This window comes from Saccopteryx bilineata, chromosome 2 (genome assembly GCF_036850765.1).
Source record: "Saccopteryx bilineata isolate mSacBil1 chromosome 2, mSacBil1_pri_phased_curated, whole genome shotgun sequence".
In the NCBI taxonomy this organism is placed as follows: domain Eukaryota; kingdom Metazoa; phylum Chordata; class Mammalia; order Chiroptera; family Emballonuridae; genus Saccopteryx; species Saccopteryx bilineata.
Genome location: NC_089491.1, coordinates 23,452,480 through 23,474,054, shown reverse-complemented (window position 1 = coordinate 23,474,054; position 21,575 = coordinate 23,452,480). Strand labels below are relative to the sequence as shown.

General features: G+C 41.7%; 1 protein-coding gene across 1 annotated transcript; it reads left to right on the top strand.

Moving 5' to 3' along the window:
* Positions 1-795: 795 nt before the first annotated feature.
* On the top strand, positions 796-18,572 carry ZNF483 (zinc finger protein 483). The gene is made up of 6 exons (XM_066256529.1): positions 796-880; positions 2,679-3,220; positions 4,450-4,538; positions 5,491-5,617; positions 6,272-6,367; positions 11,451-18,572. The coding sequence occupies exons 2-6, from the start codon at positions 2,824-2,826 to the stop codon at positions 13,022-13,024; spliced, it is 2,283 nt and encodes a 760-aa protein (XP_066112626.1). The 5' UTR covers positions 796-880; positions 2,679-2,823; the 3' UTR covers positions 13,025-18,572.
* The last annotated feature ends 3,003 nt before the right edge of the window (positions 18,573-21,575 follow it).

Genomic DNA, 21,575 nt, shown 5'->3' with positions numbered 1-21,575 from the left:
GTTAGAAGGGGAAGCAGAGGTGGGGAGGGTGGGGTTCTAATATAAATATGGTGGTGGGAGAACTTCAATGAGGAGATAGGAAGGTGTGGCAGAGTGAAATCTACTGCTACCTGGAAGAGGAGGTGTTAGCCAGAAGTGCCTGGCAGTTAGAGGGAGAGGAAGAGCAGAAGGCCACTGTGACTGGAGTAAGGAGGTCAGGGAGGTCATGGGTAGCCACATTCCATGGGCCTTGCAGGCCTCTGTAAAAATATGACTTTTTACTTAAAGTGAAATGGGAAGCCTTTGCAGGGTTTTAAGCAGAGGCTTTACGTTCTCTAAGGATCTCTTTGGCTATAGTGTGAAGAAGGGTGAAATTAAGACGCTATTGCAATAATACAGAGTAAGCATGATGGTGGCTTGCACTATGATGACAGGTTGAAAGTCATAAAAGTAATAATTTAATTCAAGTTGCAGCATTAATCATGGCTTGTGTTGAATGCATCACTAACATGCTTCTGTGGTGGGTTTTTCTAGCCTCGATTTCAGAGAAAGGTAAGGAGGAGAGAGGGACGGAATGGCTTGGAGTTACCAAGGAAACGTAACACCATAGATCTGAAAACCTCATTACATTCTGGGCCTTCAAGCCTCTGGCGCAGCAATAATTCTGTGGCCGAGCCCACCAGATGCTTCCCAATGATCGCGCGCAACAGGCCAGGGAGGGAGCCTATGGAAAGCACAGGAGTTTCGCAAAGCGAGACAAACGCACTCGGGAATCGTAGTTCTGCACCTATGCGCAAGCGCAGTAGTGGTCTCCAGCCGGCTTGCGCGCGCAGCTACTGCAGGACCAGCTTCTAGAAGCTCATTGCGGTACTTTTGGTCGTTGCTGCGGGTCTTGATGCAGGTAGTGGTTGTCTCGGGCCCCTGGTTTGGGGGCCACGGCCAGGTGGCCGGCTCCGAGGAAGCACTTGGGGAGGGTTGGGGGCGGTGGGCGCCGACCGACCTGGCTATACACTCCCAATGCCGCAGCTCCTGTGCGAGGTGGGCACTCTCCTAAACGACTGAGCTTCCTCCCATCCCTTCTCTGCTCCCGGGGTCTCGAAACTTAGGTACTTTTGCATTTGGGGCGGGAAAATTCCTTGCTGCGTGTGCGTGTGGGCTTGGGGGGGGGAGGGCTGTCCCGTGTATTGCAGGATGTTTAGCAGCATCCCTGGCTCTGCCCGCTGGGTACCAGTAGCATCCTCCTCCCCAGCTGTGCGAACCAGAATGTCTTCAGACGTTGCCAGCGTCCCCCGTGAGGCAAATCCCTACCTGTCCCCCATTAGAGAACAACTTTCTGCTGCGTCACATTTTCGCGGTGCTTCTGTTGTACGCTCCCGGGAGACTGAGACAGTGTCTTAGTCACCGCAGAGCCCCCGGTACCCAGCAAGGCGCGAGGTGCGTGGTAAGCACCTAATATTTGGCAGGAATAAATGACATCATGCGTACTGTGTGCCGGGTTCTGCGCTGGGAGGTGGGTAATTACTGGTACTGTAGTTGCAATAGGAGGAGAGTGACCTGGCACTTGTTGCGTTGTAGTACGTACGTCTCCGGTTTTATCGTGGTCTCCTGGGTGCTCTGTGGGGGTGAGGGCCCCGTGTAATTGTTGGCACCTGCCTCCATAGTGCCCCGTTCCCATCTCATTGAAGACGTTCAGTTATTTGTAGAATGAAGTAATGTATGGAGAGTGACCTGGCACTTGTTGCGTTGTAGTACATCTCCGGTTTTATCGTCGTTTCCTGGGTGCTCAGTGGTGGTGAGGATCCCCTCTCATTGTGGGCACCTGCCTCCATAATGCCCCATTCCCATCTCATTGAAGACGTTCAGTTATTTGTAGAGTGAAATAATGTATGCCATTCAGGACAGGCTCTCTGCGGAAGCGCACTTGGGGGTCAGAGAAAGCTTCACACAGGAGGTGACAGTTTTAAAGAATGGAAATACGTTTGCTTGGGGAAGGAGAGAAGACAGCATTCCAAGGAGAGGGAATGGTGCTAATGCAAAGTATGGAAGGGGATAGAGCGTCTGGGAACCAGTAGGTAGTTCGTTATGGCTGCTGTGCCCATTGGGCAGCTAGAGCTTGAGAGGTGAGGTCATGGGGCAAGGGTGCTAGGTTATTATGCATGGCCTCTGCGTTTGAATTTTATCTTGAGACAGTTCAGGAGGGATCATAATTGCATAGTAGAAGGAATTCTTAGGCTACAGTGTGATGGTGGTTCGGAGAAGCTGATGCTTTGGTAGTTTCAGTAGGATAGAGTGAAGAGGTTCTTAGGAAATAAAACTGCCCGGATTGGGTTATTATGTGAGAAATTGATAGGCAGATGTGAAATCAGTCTTTTGAGTTGAGCAACTGGTGAAAATATGTGGCCATTTACTGAGAGAGGGCAGGAGTTGTTGATTAGGTTTGTGACTATACTTGTAGCCATGAGCCTTTTCTACTCAGTTTTCCTTATGAGTATTTGAAGAAACTGTTTTCTTGGAGGTTACCTTTAATTACCTGTAAGTAACTCCTCAGCTTTTCCCTACAAAGAAAATTATTTTGATATAGTAGTTGGGCAGAGCTATTTTAGGCCTCTGAAAGAAAAAAAAATACAACATACACACCCAAACCAAGAACAATGTTTTTAGGACTAATGATTTGTTTCACTTATTTAATATTTTGACAGTTTCTGCAAGACCATAGACTGAATCCTTGAAATCCTTGATATTTTGCTGTGTCTAGTGCCTGTTGGTGGACTGTACTGATACTCACCTAGAGTCTAAAGGGGACTGAATTCCTGCTGGTGGTGCATATCGCAAGCCATAGTACCCATGAAAAAGATGACGACCATCTTCCCCGAGCCTCAGACTCTGGCCTCAAATGAACAAAACAAGGTCCTAAGAATGGACACACGTGGGGATGAAGAAACCATCATCAGTGAAAACACTGCTGACCCAGAGTTTTTCAGACAGAGGTTCAGATGGTTTTGTTACTCAGAGGAGGCTGGGCCCAGAAAAGCCCTGAATCATCTCTGGGAGCTCTGCACTCAGTGGCTGAGACCAGACATCCACACGAAAGAACAGATTTTAGAGCTTTTGGTGTTTGAGCAATTCCTGACCATTTTGCCTGGGGAGATCAGAATTTGGGTAAAGTCACAACACCCTGAGAATAGTGAGGAAGTGGTGACCTTAATAGAGGATTTGACCCAAGTGCTTGAAGAAAAGAAAGGTGAGATGTATAGATAGAGGGAGGAAGTGGGTGAGATCTCCTGAGCATATGAGAATAAACAATTTATTACTGAATAGGAAACTAAGACTAGGTTTGGAGGTGGGACTGGGTTTGAATTGGCCCTGCTTTTCACTGTGTTTTCTTGGGCAAGCTGCCTGACCTCTCAGAATCTTAAATTTTTATATATAAAAAGGGCAATTCCATCTTCTCTATAGTTCTGTTGTGAGGATTAAATAAGGTAAGGTACAATACATGGTGGATGCTTAAGACATACTAATTTCTTTCCTTCACCCTTGAGCAAGAGGGGTCTTTAGAACACAGGAGAGAAAGGAATGATTTGACAATATTTGGAGTCACAAGCACATCATCCAGCTCCAGCCAAGCCTTAACTTCTAGCTCCAGTGTGCGGTAGCACATTTCTGGAATGGAGCTGTCCAATATCTGTCATGTTGGAAATGTATTCTGCACTGTTTTGCACTTCAAGTTAAGCATATGACATGTAGCTAGTGCAAATAAGGAACTGAATTTTTAATTAAATAGCCATATGTGGTCCGCAACTATCCTGTGGGATAGTGCAGCTCCATAGCCTTAGCGAACATCTGACTTACATTTTCATAATTATGCTGTTATACATTATATATGTAGGTATGAAATGTAAACTATGAGTTATCACATGATTATATCATTGTAAAATCCTGATGAAAAGATTTCTAGGATGGCTAGCCGGTTGAGAGCATGTGGTTCAACTTTTATAAAATCCCTCCATATGCTACAAATATTCCATATATTTATATTTTTGTATATTATTTACCATATGGCTCCCAATACTTACATGTGACAGTCTGTATTCTACCAGGAGTTCTGAGATAGATGGGGAAATAGTATTTACCTCCTACAGACTACGAAGAAAACAATACATAAACTATGTGGTTTTACCTTAATGCATATTATAAATATTTAAAAATATTACGCAAATTAAACACATTAAATGGTGGGTGTATGGAATGAGTGAAGTCAATTTCTTGTGAGCTGAGGAATTGAAAGGATATTGCCGGGCAGGGGGAAAAGCTTGGGTTTTAATAGGACACTGTCTGTGGCTCTTTCTGTTTTAAAGAGTAAGGGAAGGCTTGTTTCTGTTTTTTACAACCTGTCTGTCCAGAGACATGTAAGAATTTCTTGTCTGAGGAATTCATTTGAAAGACTAGATGTGTTTTTTCATCCCTTCCTAGGTCCAGGTGCCCGAGATTCTGTTGTTTCCCAAGAGGAGAACCCTGAAGAAGAGAAAACTGTTTCTGTCCTTCCAAGTACTGAGTCCGGGGTGAGCTGTCATTCACTGGTTTTTATTTTTTAAGTGAATGCTGACTGACATCCTACTGAGTGGTATGGCAATAACTAGACCAAATAATTAAGACAGCTAGCTTCCTGTTAACATTCTTCAAAGTTATTCTTCACGTGCTGTTTTATTTCAGTTTGGAGATTTTGTCACAAGTCTGACTCTGATAAAAACAGAAACAATTATTTGTTAAAATTAAATAGTTATTTCTGATAAATGAGTCAGGTGAAAATAGGATTATATTTCCTAACATGATAGAAGGAAACATTCCCACCTGGATAGTGTTGGGAAATAAAGAGCAGTCATTACATTGCCTGTGAAAAGATAAGGATGTTTTAGCCTTACTGCTATTAATGAGTATTTTCTGAATATATTCTAGCCAGTGCACTAAGATAAGAAAAAAAAAATGCCCTGGCCGGTTGGGTTGGCTCAGTGGTAGAGCGTCAGCCTGGTGTGCGGAAATCCCGGGTTTGATTCCTGGCTAGGGCACACAGGAGAGGCGCCCATCTGCTTCTCCACTCCTCCCTGTCTCCTTCCTCTCTGTCTCTCTCTTCCCCTCCCACAGCCAAGGCTCCATTGGAGCAAAAGATGGCCCGGGCGCTGGGGATGGCTCCTTGGCCTCTGCCCCAGGCGCTAAAGTGGCTCTGGTTGTGACAGAGCGACGCCCCAGAGGGGCAGAGCATTGCCCCCTGGTGGGCGTGCCGGGTGGATCCCGGTTGGGCGCATACAGGAGTCTGTCTGACTGCCTCCCCGTTTCCAGCTTCAGAAAAATACAAAAAAAAAAAAAAAAATGGGGCAAGTATTGGTAGCTTGCTTTGCAATCCTTAGAAACTTAAAAACTATGAAAACTAATACTTTATATCCTAACCCCTTCTCTGAAATCTTAGGATCTATTTAGGAATAACCCATTGCAAAATGACTGTGTTTGGTGTTCTAGGAATCCATGACATTGAAGGATATAATTGTGAACTTTTCCAGAGGAGAGTGGAAGAAGCTGAAACCTTCTCAAAAGGAGCTATATAAGGAAGTGCTACTGGAGAACTTTAGGAACCTAGAATTTCTGGGTAAAAACACCTCTTCACAATCTAGCATCTAACCTGGGTATCTTTTGGTCCACTATTATTGAAAGATAAGTGGTATTAACCCTTTATGTAGTGAGTTATTTTTATGCTTGCTGGGACCCCTGGGAGTGAGTTTTGTGTTTTTTTTTTCCAAAAAATGAAATTAATTCCAGTTCCAATTTTATTAACTTAAAATCATGTTTGTTTGATAACCAATTTATGGAAACAAGAAGAACATACATTTGCCTTTTTTTAATGTTGCCTTACACATTCTTAAAATAAAAATTTTTGTTATCTTGATGGTCAGGAGGCATGAGGATGTACATGAACGTTTGTACTACTCAGAGGATTAACTGTTTTGGTTGGGCATGCCGGGTTGATATGATTAACCATAAAAATGGGTCCTGAAAATGTACTTTTCCTACAGTGGTTTCTCCAACAAAAGAGTCTTTGCTCCATTGAATTGGAAACGTTGAGCATGAATTCACTGTCATCAAAGCCACACCTTCCCCCATTTGCTCCTCTAGTTTCAGTATTGGTGTCCGTCTTTGACAGCATCTTCTCCTCCCTGGACGACCAGAGGCCATGTGTGAATGTTGATTGTCTTTGTGCTATGGAAAACAGCCATTTAAATTTTTTTTTTCTCTCTGTGAGCAGGCTTTGCAGTGTCCAAAATAGATTTGCTATCCCAGCTAACATGGGTTGACATGCCAAGGCTGCTGGAAACAGAAGTCTCAAAAGGCTCTGGACCAGGTGAGTTGGAGAAAAGGAGACAAGGAAGGACATTAAAACAGTTGCTTGCCAGGTCATTTGGGAAGGGCTTTTGAAATGTTGGGTGGGCCGTATGCTAAAATTAAAATGCAGCGATAATTAGAATATACACCTTGCCTTCCTGCAATGCTCACTTTAACAGGGGAGACTGTTGCTAGTTTGGGTTCTCTGAGAAGTCGATGGCAAGACATGATCAGCTGTGCTGGAGACTTAATGGGGAAAATTCCAGTGAAAGAAAATGGGGTGGGCTCTGGAAGAGGCCAGGAGCACTGTCAGAGCATGGCCCAGGTCTGACACCTGCGAAGGAGAGGGAAGGACAGGCAGGTGGCAAGAGTTTTAGTCTAAAATGCAGTTTAAGAAAGTTTTGGGGGGGCCTGACCGGACAGTGGCACAGTGGATAGAGCGTCGGACTGGGATGTGGAGGACCCAAGTTCGAGACCCCGAGGTTGCCAGCTTGAGCACAGGCTCATCTGGTGTGAGCAAAGCTCACTAGCTTGGACCCAAGGTCGCTGGCTGGAGCAAGGGGTTACTCAGTCTGCTGAAGGCCCGCGGTCAAGGCACATATGAGAAACCAATCAATGAACAACTAAGGTGTCACAATGGAAAACTGATGATTGATGCTTCTCATCTCTCTTCGTTCCTGTCTGTCTGTTCCTATCTATCCCTCTCCCTGATTCTCTCTCTGTCTCTGTATAAAAAAAAAAGAAAGAAAGAAAGAAAGTTTTTTGGGAAAAAAATGCTTTGGCAAGGTCAAAAAAGAGTCCTCGAGCCAGAGTTGCCTCTCAGAGTCCTGTGTCTCACAGAAATGGGCCTGCCTGAGTATCCCTGCTGTACTTGTCATTGACTGGGAACTGCCATGGGGAATGCATAGAGCAGCAGCTGGTGCTGTTAGCTGTCAATTAAGTGCCTCAGAGGAGATCTGAAAGGTGCATTTATCACCATAGATACCAAATATCAAAACAAAAGTTCATAATGGGATTTATACTATAATAATGGCATGTATAAGAAGCAATAGAGCACTGGCCAGTGGCTCAGTGGATAGACTGTCTGCCTGGCTCTGATTGTCCCAGGTTCACTTCCCAGTCAGGACACAGGAGAAGTGACTGTCTGCTTCTCATCTTTTCTCCTTCTTTCCCTCCCGCAGCCAGGGGCTCAGTTGGTTCTAGCTGGCCCTGGGTGCTGAGGACAGCTCTGTTGGAGTGGGTCAGCCTCAGGTACTAAAAATAGCTCAGTCCTCAAGCATTGGCCCATGATGAAGTTGCCAGGTGGATCCAGGTCAGGGCATGTGCAGGAGTCTGCCTCACTATCTCTCCTCCTCTCACCAAAAAACAAACAAACAACAAAAACAAAGGAATGAAAAATATAGGAGCAAGAGCTTAATTAACATTTGAATTGAGCCTTGGCCAGTGGCTCTGTAGACAGAGCGTCAGCCCAGTCAGCCCAGCGTATAGACATCCCAGGTTCAATTCCTGGTTAGGGCACACAGGAGAAGTGACCATCTGCTTCTCCCCGCCTCTTTCTTCCCATCTTCCCCTCCTGCAGCCAGTTGTGCATGGCCTCGGGTACTGAGGATATCTCCTATGGAGTGCAGCAGCCTCAGCTGTTAAAAATAGCTCAGTTCTGAGCATTGACCCCAGATGAGGTTGCCAGGTGTAGCCTGGTCGGGGCACATGCAGGAGTCTGCCGCACTATTTCCCATCCTCTCACTAAGAAAAACCCCCAAAATAACAAAAATAAAAAAACCACATTTGAATTGAATCTTTTTTTTTTTCTTTTTTTTTTTTTTTTCTTTTCATTTTTCTGAAGCTGGAAATAGGGAGAGACAGTCAGACAGACTCCCGCATGCGCCCGACCGGGATCCACCCGGCACGCCCACCAGGGGCGAAGCTCTGCCCATCAGGGGGCGATGCTCTGCCCATCCTGGGCGTCGCCATGTTGCGACCAGAGCCACTCTAGCGCTTGGGGCAGAGGCCACAGAGCCATCCTTGAATTGAATCTTGAAAGATAAATACAAATTCATCCAGAGTATAGCTGTTTAATATTATCCCATTTTTGTTTAAAGGAATAAAATGAATATATACATGTATATGTCTGCATATAAAGATATATATGGATTTTTAATATCTGAAGAGCATTCATGTTAATAGTGGTTATTTTTGAGAGATTATATCTTTTTCTTTATCCTTTAGGTTAAAATTTAATAATAAATATGTAAATTTTACATTTAAAAATAATTACATATCAATACCGTTTATTTTAATGAAAAAAGACAATAAATTCCTGTGTTATTCCATCTTAACCATCCATTTTAGTCAACCTGTTGGCTATTTCCAGTATAGTTATACAAATAATTCCTGGAAGAGTAATTTCAAAAATGGATTCTAAAAATGTTTTGAGTAAAATCTAGCAACATTGGTGTATGTATGTATATATTTATATATATACCTTTCCCTTAAATTAAAAATAGCATTATTTAGATGTGCAACATTTTAGGAAGTCATTAACAATAGAATAGAGAAAAAAGTTTTTGACAGGCAAAGCACAGTCGACGGCCATAATTTATAAGAAGCTCAAGTAAAATAATAAACACAGTCTGTTTGAAAAATGGGCAAAGAACTTGAGCAGATAGCTGATAAAATTAAAAATAGCTGACATTGCCCTGGCCTGTTGGTTCAGTGGTAGAGCATTGTCCTGGTGTGCAAGAGTCCCAGGTTCGATTCCCGGCCAGGGCACACAGGAGAAGCGCCCATCTGCTTCTCCACCCCTCCCCCTCTCCTTCCTCTCTGTCTCTCTCTTCCCCTCCCGCAGCCAAGGCTCCATTGGAGCAAAGTTGGCCCGAGCGCTGAGGATGGCTCTGTGGCCTCTGCCTCAGGCGCTAGAATGGCTCTGGTTGTAACAGAGCAATGCCCCAGATGGGCAGAGCATCGCCCCCTGGTGGGCATGCCGGGTGGATCCCGGTCGGGCGCATGTGGGAGTCTGTCTGACTGCCTCCCTGTTTCCAACTTCAGAAAAATAAAAAATTAAAAAAAAAATAACTGACATTAAAATTTAAATAGCTATGGATGGGAAAATAATGCTCTCAGTCACTGGTCAGCAATGAAATAATACTTATTTAAAGCAGCAGTAATGTTTATTATAACTCATATTCATAAAGATTTAAACAAGGTTTTTTTTTAAAGATTTTAATTAATTTATTTTTTATTTTTTAGAGAGAGAGAAGTGGGGGGCAGTGGGAAGAATCAACTCATAGTAGCTGCTTTCTATATGTGCCTTCACTGGGTAAGCCCAGGGGTTTTGAACCAGCAACCTCAGTGTTCCAGGTCAATGCTTTACCCACTGCACCACCACAGGTCAGGCTAAAGAAGAATTTTAACTAGAGATGAGTATTCAGGTACTTCTGCTCACTGTGCATCATGTGATAGTATAACATTTTACCCTTTGGTTCAGTAATTCTCATTTTTATGACTCTTTTGAGGAAATAATAATTTAATAAATATTTAATAAATAAACTAATACATGGTATATTAATATATACATATAGAATGATTATGGAACTGATTAAAATCACCTTTATAAAGAATTACCAATGAGATGGGAAAGAATTTTGAATAAGAAAATCCTACCTATTTCATGTAGTTTTCCCATTCTAAAATATAGAGCAATTTCTAGAAGAAAATGCACAGTTGTTGACAACAGTTCATTTCTGGATAATAGGACTTTGTATTTTAAATTAAAAAAAAATTTTTTTTTTTTACAGAGACAGAGAGTGTGAGAGAGGGATAGACAGACAGGAACAGAGAGAGATGAGAAGCATCAAACATTAGTTTTTCATTGCGTGTTGCAACACCTTAGTTGTTCATTGATTGCTTTCTCATATGTGCCTTGACCATGGACCTTCAGCAGACCAAGTAACCCCTTGCTGTAGCCAGCGAACTTGGGTTCAAGCTGGTGGGCTTTTTGCTCAAACCAGATGAGCCCGCGCTCAAGCTGGCAACCTCAGGGTCTCGAACCTGGGTCCTCTGCATCCCAGTCCGATGCTCCATCCACTGCGCCACCGCCTGGTCAGGCAGGACTTTGTATTTTATAGTTGTCTGTTTAAAAAAACAACTTTATGGAAGTGACAATATAATCTCATGATTAACAGCCAGGATGAATGATGTAGTTAATAAATGAATTCAAAGTTCGAGGAAGGGCTATTATCAGTACTGTAGTGGAGAATGCTCTGTGGAGATTGTAGGGCTTGAACCCTAGACCCTGTCAAGTTTATATATTTGTGATAGTGAAAGTGCGTGGAATTGTACTATAGGGAGTCTGAGGTGTAAAGACTGAAAGAATAGGATTGAAAATACTGTTGTGTATTCAGGGACAGTAATGGATGCCTGATTTGAGTATCCATAAAGTTGATAGGGCCAAACTGTGGTAACCTTTGAAAGTCTAGCATAAATGGTATTTCATATCTTTGATTTGAGAACATTTGTAAACTTAATGCTATTTGACAGCTTTGAGAAGAGGCACTATAGTATAGGGGTCAAAAGCCCAGGCTTTAGTGTCAGTCTAGGTTAAAAGTCTGGCACTGCCACTTATAATATGTGTGACTTTGGGCAAGCTACTTACATTCTATGTACCTGTTTGTCACATGGATAAAACAGGGGTGATAATAATAGAGCCTGCTTCATAGAGTTGTGAAGATTAAGTGAAATGCAAATAGTGTTTGCTCTTTGGCCTGGCATTTGGTAAGGATTCAATAAATGTTTACGCTATTGTTATTGTCATTTGAAAAAGGAATGGGTGGGTATAGGAAGAATAGGTTTGAATCCATTATAGAAATTTGAAATGCATCTCTAACCGTAAAGCATAAACTTTTCATCTTCCTCAGTATTTTTCCTACCACCTATGTTTACCTGCTTTCTCTATATCACTTTTCCCTTCCTTGTTTTATAAGACTCTCTTTGAGAACTCTCCTAGCCATAGTCCTGAGAGTCATAACTGTCCCTGTTCCTGTTTTAGTCTCAAACACAACATCTTCCTTTATTGCAAACAGAAAATATTCTGTTATTTCTTTTAGAGTGTGAACCTACAGGTGAATTGAAGAAATCTGTTCAAAATCAAGATGTTCTCATGGATGAAGCGACCTTAGATAAAATAATAGAAAAGTATCTAATGGGTGGTGATTGTGGCTTGATGGGAGAATCTTCAAAACGTTATGGCAGATTAGAGGAAGGTCATAGCAAGAAGGAATATTCACAAGGAGCAGGTACACAAAAGAAAACTCATGGAAGATTCAGCAAGGGTAAGGAACTTGACCCAGAGAAGGGCCCCTTTGGAAGTAATTTCAAGGAAACTTCAGATATAATTAAACACCTGAAAGGCTACTTAAGGAAGAAGAAATCTCAGAGGTATAATGAATGCAAGAAACGCTTCAGTTTTCATTCAGACCTTATTACGAACCGGAAAGACCACACTGGAGAAAAGCCACGGAAACATAAAGAAGGCAGGAAAGGCTTAGGTCACTGTTCCTCGCATTCTGAACATCAGAAACCACACAAGATATATTTCGGGACTAAGCCCCAGAAGTGCAGTAACTGTGGGATATCCTTTACTCAAAGCTTATCCTTTAAAAAGAGAAGAGCCTTCCCTATATGTGAGAAATGTCGGAAAAGGGAATGTCAGGAGGCCACTGCAAAAAAAGACGAGAGAGCAGAGACTGCAGAAAAAACCCGTAAATGTAACAAATGTGGAAAAGCCTTTGGTTATAGTACCTCACACACCAAATATCGGAGAATTCACACTGGAGAAAAACCCTTTGTGTGCAATGAATGTAGAAAGGCCTGCACTGCCAGTTCATCCCTCACACCACGTCACAGGACACATAGCGGAGAGAAACCCTTCAAATGCGATGACTGCGGAAAAGGGTTCACCTTAGCTGCCCACCTCATTAAGCATCAGAGAATTCATACGGGAGAAAAACCCTATAAATGTAAAGAATGTGGGCGACCCTTTAGTGACAGTTCATCTCTTATTCAACATCAGCGAATCCATACTGGTGAGAAACCCTACACATGTAACAATTGTGGGAAATCCTTCAGTCACAGCTCGTCCCTTTCCAAGCATCAGAGGATTCACACCGGAGAGAAACCCTATAAGTGTGGCGAATGCGGGAAAGCCTTCAGACAGAATTCATGCCTTACCCGCCATCAGAGAATTCACACCGGAGAAAAGCCGTACTTATGTAATGATTGTGGGATGACTTTTAGCCATTTTACATCTGTAATTTATCATCAGAGGCTTCATTCTGGAGAAAAACCCTACAAGTGTAGTCAGTGTGAGAAAGCCTTCCCTACCCATTCGCTCCTTAGTCGTCACCAGAGGATTCATACTGGTGTCAAACCTTACAAGTGCAAGGAATGCGGGAAATCCTTCAGCCAGAGCTCCTCCCTGAACGAACACCGTCGGATTCATACCGGAGAGAAACCCTACGAATGTGACTATTGTGGGGCCACCTTTAGTCGCAGTTCCATCCTGGTAGAACATCTGAAAATTCATACTGGAAGAAAAGAATATGAGTGCAACGAATGTGACAAGACGTTTAAAAGTAATTCAGGCCTCATCAGACATCGGGGATTTCACTCTGGAGAGTAACTCTTGGACTGGAGTAAGGTGGCAGGGATGGGGGACTTTAGTCAAAACTGGCCCTTATTAGAAAATTACCACCACATTGATGAGTAGCTGCAACTTTGAGTGAGTTGGCAGTTAGAAAAAAAATAAACTTTCCCGTTCACCCCTCTTTGTAAGGATGTCAACTTCTGGAAGATTGTAGTTAGGGCTGTTACATGAAGTCATGTGGAAAGCGAAAATAGCGTGAGATGTGAAATGATTGTAAAAGCCAAATATGAACTTAAGAAAGCAGGGGAGGGGTGCCCAGGACCTACCTTTCTAACCTCTTCAGAAGATTTCCCTCTCGCTTCCCCTTCCACGACCATGAAGTGCAATAGAGAACTTGGTGGGCGTCAGATAACCGGAGCTCTGTCCCGATCTGCTGACCAATCTGCTACATAATCTTGGACCAATCATCTGACCTTTCTGAATTTCAGTTTCTGAACTGGTAGAACGAAGGGTTGGGACCAATAATTTCTAAGGGTGTTTTGTCTTTTGTTTTGTTTTTGGTACCTCATTTTATGAAGCCGTGGAAATAAGTTGAACATTTTTGATAAGTTGAATTTCAAGTTTCTCTAGTAGAAAGTGACTCATTTGAGATATTGAACTTCTGGCTTATGTAAGAATGGACAGTTCTTTTTGAATACTGGATGCCTTGAATACTTGAATACTTGCTGCTAGAATGCTGTGAACAGGAACAAGTCAATGAAGCTGAAACAAGTTTGCCTTCAGGGAATCTTTTAATTGGACCAAGCACCTTAACCCATTTTCCCTTTGGACATTGGCTAAAAGGGTTGGGAATCTAGAACTCATCCGCGCCTGCGCCATCTCAGACGTGAGAGTTACAGTTCTAGGAAAATATTGATAGATTAGGGCGGGGGATGGGAGGAAACGGGTGCTGGAAACAGCTATGCTGGACTGGTTGCCTTTTGCAAGATAGAATTTTATTTTTTTAAATTTTGCCTGTACTAAGTACAGCTTCCTGTAGTTGAGTGTAAACATTCTGTATGGCAAAGGTCACAAGCTATAAAGTTGGGCCCTTAGACATGTTTTAGTTGGTCTGCTGGGGAAGGTTGTGTGTGTGTATGTGGAATTAATTGCCACTATTTAAAACAAAAAAAAAAAAAGGAAATTTTATACTCTCCTCGCCCCCAAACAAAAGGCTTTTCATGAAAAATCTAAGGGATGACACCACTGAGCCCATGTTTCAATGGAATAGGCAGGTGGTTTGGAGCAGCAGCTGCTACCTTTTGTAAGGAATCTTTTTCTACTTGCCAAGTTCTCAGTTACGTAACCTCACTTGCCCACTGTAGGAATTTGGTATTCTGATCTCCTACCATGTAGAGAATGCATCTTCTAAAATCGAAAAGACTCCACTGATAGTAAAATTCAGGAAAAGAATGTAGAAAGGATAATGAATTTTCACTTTGGTCTTCTGTTATGAGGTTAGACCCCAAAGGAATAGAGGATACAGATATTCGTGGGTTATTCCTTACTCATGTCAGTGGCGGAGTCTGAATAATAGCATCTAACTGGAAGAAGAACTCAACACCGTAAGTCAGGTAGGTTTGGGTCTCAGGTCTGGGGGTTCTGGAGGAGCCCCGCTGACACACTGATACAGAGTTCCTTGAGTTGAAATTTGAGGCAGTGTGTTTAAAAAGAGGACCAAAGCTAAAAACTCAGCTTACCAAAGTGGAGAGATCCTCAATGCTCGGCTAAGACAGAGCAGTATTTCCTGTGATTTAGTGGGTTTAGGTTTGCATTGCTACCTCTGGATGTTTTGGGTTCTTTCCTTGTGCCCTCACTTCCCCAAAGCCTGTAGTTCCAAGGCTGTTTGATAAATTGATCTGCATAATTATTGCTAAACAGACCAACCAGAGACATTTAGCCAGAAAGGACTGTGGCTTATGAGAACCATTCCACCGGATTTAAGTTTTGTTTTTCATTAAAGATATAAACCCTGTTGTTGTTTTTTCCCTAAGAAGATATAAACCCTGGTTGTTTTCTTTTTTCTGAGAAGATATAATTTATAGAAAGAATTAAATTTGTAAATTCTTGAAAAGAGTTTTGTTCCAGGATGCTTACTTTAAAATGATGACCTTGCTTGAAAAATGTTTTAATGAGTGTCTATTGAAGAAATTTTTTTCAAGTAACGCTTCAAGACAAGGCTTCTCCTGTCAATGAGTTTACTCTTATTTACTTATTTTAGAGTTCTTTTTTTTTAATGTGGTAAAATACAACATGAAACTGACCTTTTTGACCCTTCCTGGGTGTACAGTTTGTTGGCATTAATACATCGCTGCATTATTGTGCGGTCGTCATCACCACATTCATCTCCCAAACTTTTTCCATCATCCTAAACTGAAACCATTTACCAGTATCTCCCCACTCTTCCCTCCTCCAGGCCTCTGATAACCCCTATTCTACTTTCTGTTTCTTATGAATTTGACTCTCTTAGGTACCACCTAGGAATGGATTCATTCAATATTTGACCTTTTATGCCTGGCTTGTTTCCCTTAACAATGTGTTTAAGGCTCATGTTGTAGTATGGTGTCAGAATTTCATTCCTTCTTAAGACTGAATAAAATTCCATTGTCTGTATATACTGCATTTGGTTCATCCATTCATACTGATAGATAACTAGGTTACTTCCACCATTTTGGGTATTAATAACACTTCTGTGACGGTGTGTGACTATCTGGGTCCCTGCTTTCAGTTCTTTTAGGTAAGTACCTAGAAGTGGAATTGGCTGGGTGTCTTCACAGTTTCATCCTTGTAGTGTGTGACAGGATTTCTTTTTTTTAAGGTTGAGTAATATTCCACTCTGTTTACACTACCTTTTCCCCCCTTTTTTTTTAGCCATTTCTATCTATCAGTACACACTTAGGTTGCTTCTGCCTCTCGGCTGTTGTGAATAATGCTGCAGTGAACATGGCTGTGCAAATATCTCTTCATGATCTATTATCAGTCTTTTAGATACATATACCCAGAAGTGGGATTACTGAATTGTATGATAATTCTCTTGAATTTTTTGAGGAACCCTGTTCACCATAGCAGCTGCACCATTTTACATTCCTTCCAATGGTGTGCAAGGTTTCTTCACATCCTAGCAACACATATTATTTTCTGTTTTTTTGGTAGCGGCCATTCTAACATCTGGTTTTGATTTGCATTTCTGTGGTGACTGGTGATGTTGAAATTATTTTAATATGCTCATTAACCATTTGTATATCTTAAGGGAATTGTCTAAGTAAGTCATTTCCCATTTATTTCCTTTGGCCGTTATTTAATCAAGTTTTTTAGTTTTAGCTGTTTTTTTTTTTAATCTACTCTAGATATTAGCCCCTTATCAAATTTATGATTTGCAAGTATTTTCTCCCATTCCATTGGTTCTATTGGAATATTTTTCATTTTCTGAGCACTGTTTCCTTTGCTGCACAGAAGTTTTTAAGTTTGATATTGTCCCATTTGCCTACTTTTTGCTCTATTTTTCTCCTGTGCTTCTAATATTGAGGAGTTTCATAGTTTTAGTGCCTACACTTAAGCCTTTGATCCATTTTGAGTTAATTATTATATACAGGATATTATATGCAAGATAAAATAAGACTCATCTTAATTCTTTTATCTGTGAATATCCAGTTTTCTCCACACCATTTGTTGAATTTCTTCATATCACATAGTCTTTGCAACCTTGTTGAAAATCACTTGGCCATGTTAACATCAAATTTAGCAAAGTTGTATACATGGAAACAAACTAAATGTATCGATATCAGCAAACCATTCTTCACACTTGTCTTGGTTTTCTTGCAGCCAGTATACACAATGCTATGGATTACATTTAAAATTTGCATATTGACTGATGTTAGAAAAATCTGTAAAGTCATTTTTAAATTTGTTTTATGAAATGTTACTATTTTAACTAAGTTTTTGCAGTAAGTAGGTCACCAGTGTTTTCTATTCTAAGGAGCTTCAAATGTTAGCTTGTTCATACGCAGTGTGACGTGAGGGAGAAATACGAATCCCCTTTTTGTCTTTGATTATTGACTCTTTGGCAGTCATTCTTTTTGTTTCAAGAATATCATAAATTGGAATTCCTGGTACAGGAAGTCTTTATACAAATTCCTTCATAACCAAGGAACATCTTCCACAGTCCCATGAACTGGCAATTATTATTTTATTGCATTTCCACTTATATAGTGAAGAATGTTAGCATCTGTATCCACGACTTGTTTTGGAGTCTGCTTCAGAACACTGAGCACAAACACTTTCAGTATCAGACAGTGGAACAAAACAAGGAGGGAACCATCATTTCTCTCACTTGGAAATTCTAGTACACCTGATCTTTTGACTTCACGTAGCTGGAGTTTCAGTCTTACAATGGAAACACATTTTTCTATCTCTAGCTGAAATTCTTTTTTGACAGATGGAAAATTGTCAAAAAGATCTGTCCTAAGTGAATCTTTTGGCAGCGAATTGGCATTTCTTTGTAAATTTGGATGTTCTTTGAGACAGAATATACCCAAAGTTTTCACTAGGCGATGTTTTATACAACTCATCTAAAGCTGAAAATAAATACTTGCAGTTTTTCAAATTTGAATCAATTGGTCTTTGATATTATTAGAAACATATTCTATGAGCAAAATTACTTCGAGGATTGAAATTTTCAAGTTTTGTAAATATCTTTTCCTCATAAATTTCTAACCAAATCAACCTAACTAAAATAATTTCTTTTTATCATCTTTTCATCTAAGATTCTTTTTGTTTGTGTGAACATAAAAATTCAAACCATTGTATGACTGGCCAAGTTTACAAGTTCAAATCCTGTTAAAAAGTTATACAAATTTTGGTTGAAAATTTAGTTCTCATGACTAATTTCTTAGATTCTTTTTTGACTTTAAAGTATGCTTATCAAACTCACTAGATCATCACTAAAAAGTGACTAAATATTAGGTGTTGTCTTAAATACTGTCTAGTGTGGTATCTTTAATCCTTTGGTCTACAACAAATAGCTTTTTCATATTGCTGTGCCTGCAGTGAACTGCAGCTGCTGTTCACAATTGAATGTGCTTTATACCCTCTTGCACTTTTTTTATTTACCATACTAGTTGTAGTACTAGCTTCTGTATTGCACTGAATTCTGCCTCAGTAATAATGCCTTCACTGAAAATTGAAAATTTGTCCGTATTTTTCTATCCTGGAAAGTAATTTAATTATAATTAAAGTAGTAAGTATCCTAGTTTGTGATTATGACTTACATCGGTATTGCTATAACTTGTGCTGTCTGCATAGGTATGCTTTCACTTGTGCTGTGTACGTAAAATACCCAAGTGAACACACTGTGATGTTACTTCAGTGCGTCGACAACAGTCCTCTGTACCGGCTCAGTCCGTTGATACTGACTAGATTGGTGAAGTGTTTATCTGTAATACTAGAAATAGTGCACGTTCCTGTACAAGTATAACAACACAAGAACAATATCCTATGCGATACAACAGTTAAAAGTGAATTACAGTTCTACCAAAACAATAAAGTTGTGTTTAATGGAGAAAATATTTACTATGCTTTATTTATTTATTTATTTTAATCTTGAAATGTGGTACTGTCCATAATTCCAGTTCTCAATAGCCTTCCATAGCTACCATATTGGGGTAAGCAGTGCCAGCCACAGAGAACCCTCAAAATCAAAGTGGCTTAGTTCAGTGAACGTTGACTCCCCAGGCAGCCATCCAGCATTTCTTGTTTTTCAACATTTGTAGCTGTGCCATTGGGAACATACCACCTCCAAGCCCCCAGAGACAGCATTACGTAGTGTTTTAAAGACTTGGTCTAGTAACAGCTTAGAACCATAGGTCTCTACTGGGTGCCAAGTTGTCCCAGGGCACTAGTGTGCTCCTAGGGGCTTCCCAAGATATTTAAGTTTTTAGGGAAACACCCTCTATAACTGTTGGCCATGGCACCAACTGCTACTGTTACGTTGTATGTTGTATTTAGCAATGAAGCTGTCAGAGACTTCTCTTGGATTAGCAGCATTGTGAAAAGAATGATTGTGGTACTAAGGATGCTGCAACCAAGAAAGCCTGGGATTTCTGACTTAGAAATCCCCTCTACTCTCTTCCCTTGGCCAGAAATCAGTCATATGACCCTATGTGACCCTACATACAGCCTTTCATCATTGTGAGCACATAGATTGCTTCTGCCACAGTCTGTTTTCTGGATCACCACACCCATTCATCCTATGCATAGAGCATACTTTCTTTTTTTTTTTTTTATTAATTTTTTTTTTTTCCATTTTTCTGAAGCTGGAAACAGGGAGAGACAGTCAGACAGACTCCCGCATGCACCCGACCGGGATCCACCCGGCACGCCCACCAGGGGCGACGCTCTGCCCACCAGGGGGCGTTGCTCTGCCCATCCTGGGCGTCGCCATGTTGCGACCAGAGCCACTCTAGCGCCTGGGGCAGAGGCCACAGAGCCATCCCCAGCGCCCGGGCCATCTTTGCTCCAATGGAGCGTTGGCTGCGGGAGGGGAAGAGAGAGACAGAGAGGGAAAGCGCAGCGGAGGGGTGGAGAAGCAAATGGGCGCTTCTCCTGTGTGCCCTGGCCGGGAATCGAACCCGGGTCCTCAACACACTAGGCCGACGCTCTACCGCTGAGCCAACTGGCCAGGGCTAGAGCATACTTTCTACCGCCCGAGAGAGACAAGGCGAAATCTGACTTGGTCAGCATTTCCAACTCACAGTCCAGGGTCTCTGTGCTAAAAACTTGAGTATGTGAGAGCTTCTAGGTCAATTTGCAGACCTTACAGAATGGCGTTTGCCTTTGGGACTCTAAATGTCATGGTCAAATCATTCTAGGAACAATGCAGTTTCTCCACAAAGATCTCAGCTGGCAGAGGCTATAAGCCTGGTGACTGGGGAGTAGGCAGAAGACAGCTGCATGGTGGGATGGCAGTGGAGTTCACCCCCTTGTACAGACTTCCCTTGATCTATGTGCAGCCTCGTGTCGCATTGCCACCCTCCTCCAGTGGGGCCAGGGTTCCCAAGTTAAAAGCATTTCAAGATGTATTTGGTGAAATGATATCTCAATTTTCTGTTGGGGTTATGGAGGAATGGATAATCACTTGACCATGCAAGGTAGGAATGGCATCCTGGGCTTGACCTGAAATTGATGCATGTTGGCAAGTGCTGTCTTCCTCTTTAGCCCCTGGTTTCCACCCCGGTGCTTCCAGAGCACCCAGTGCCCTCACCTCCTGCATCATTCTGGATTTCAGCAGTGCCCTGTTAGAAAGCAGTTGGGCCTTTTACTCCTGTGCTCAGTCCCTAGCAATTGAGTAGCATGCAAACTCTTGTCTGTGGCCCATATTTTGTACTGGACTTTTTTTTTTAATTGCCTTTAGCAAAAGAGAGGAAAAGAGAGAAACATTGATTTGTTGCTCCGCTTACTTATGCATTCATTGGTTGATTCTTGTATGTGCCCTGACTGAGGATCAAACCTGCAACCTTGGTGTATCGGAACAATACTCTAACCAACGGACCTTCCTGGCCAGGGCTGTATTTTTCTTTTTTAAAATTAACTTTATTGAGGTATAATTTACATACAATAAGATGCACACATTTAAGTGTACAATTTCATGAGTTTTGACCGATGCCTACCTTACGTAGTCCCCACTCCAAAAGAACACTAGAATCACCCCCCAAATTCTCTAGGACCTTTTCAATCAATCCCAATCCTCTACTCTGTGCTTTATCACAGAGCTAACATAAAATTTAAACTATAATATACAGAATAAAATATGGGTGAAAATTTTCATGACCTTAGAGTTATGCAACAATTTCTTCAGTGAGAAACTAAAAACACCAACCATCCGAGAAAAAAAGGAAAAATATTATCAAAATTATGAATACATGCTCTTGACTTCTGGTTTCTGGTCTGGCATGTGTTGCACTTGGCAGTCATCACTCTGCCCTAAACAAGAAAAAAGTGAATGAACTAAAGAACCAATTCCTTACAGATCTAGCAGAGAACTGAGGTCAGGGGAAAACACTGCCCACAAGTCGGTGAGTCAGACAGGCAGATACAGAGAATCACTGGTTACTACAGTAGAAGCCTGAGAGCAGAAAGCCATGGGAACCAGGACCAGGTTAGGAAAACTGAAGTTTCATCACTGCATTGCTGGAGGCTCAATGTGGACAAGTTCAAGAGGTAAGAACACCAGGGGTGTTCAATCTTAGGGGTGCCCCCCACACTATCCTGAGGTTTATCTCATGCATGTTTTATTACCCTCTCCATGGGAAGGGCACACAAAAGGGCAGGGACTTTTACTTTTTAATGGTATTTGTAATAGTGAATAAATAATTTGTTCATAATTCACAAAGTACAAAAGTTGATACAGTGTCAAGTTTTTCTCCTAGTCCTGTCCTTCAGGCACTCCTTGGCTTTCCTTGGAGACAAACCAGGTTATCAGTAGTTGATGACATCTTTGCAGAGATTGTACACGCACACACGTTCTTCTCCCATTTTTTCCCTGTACTATAGT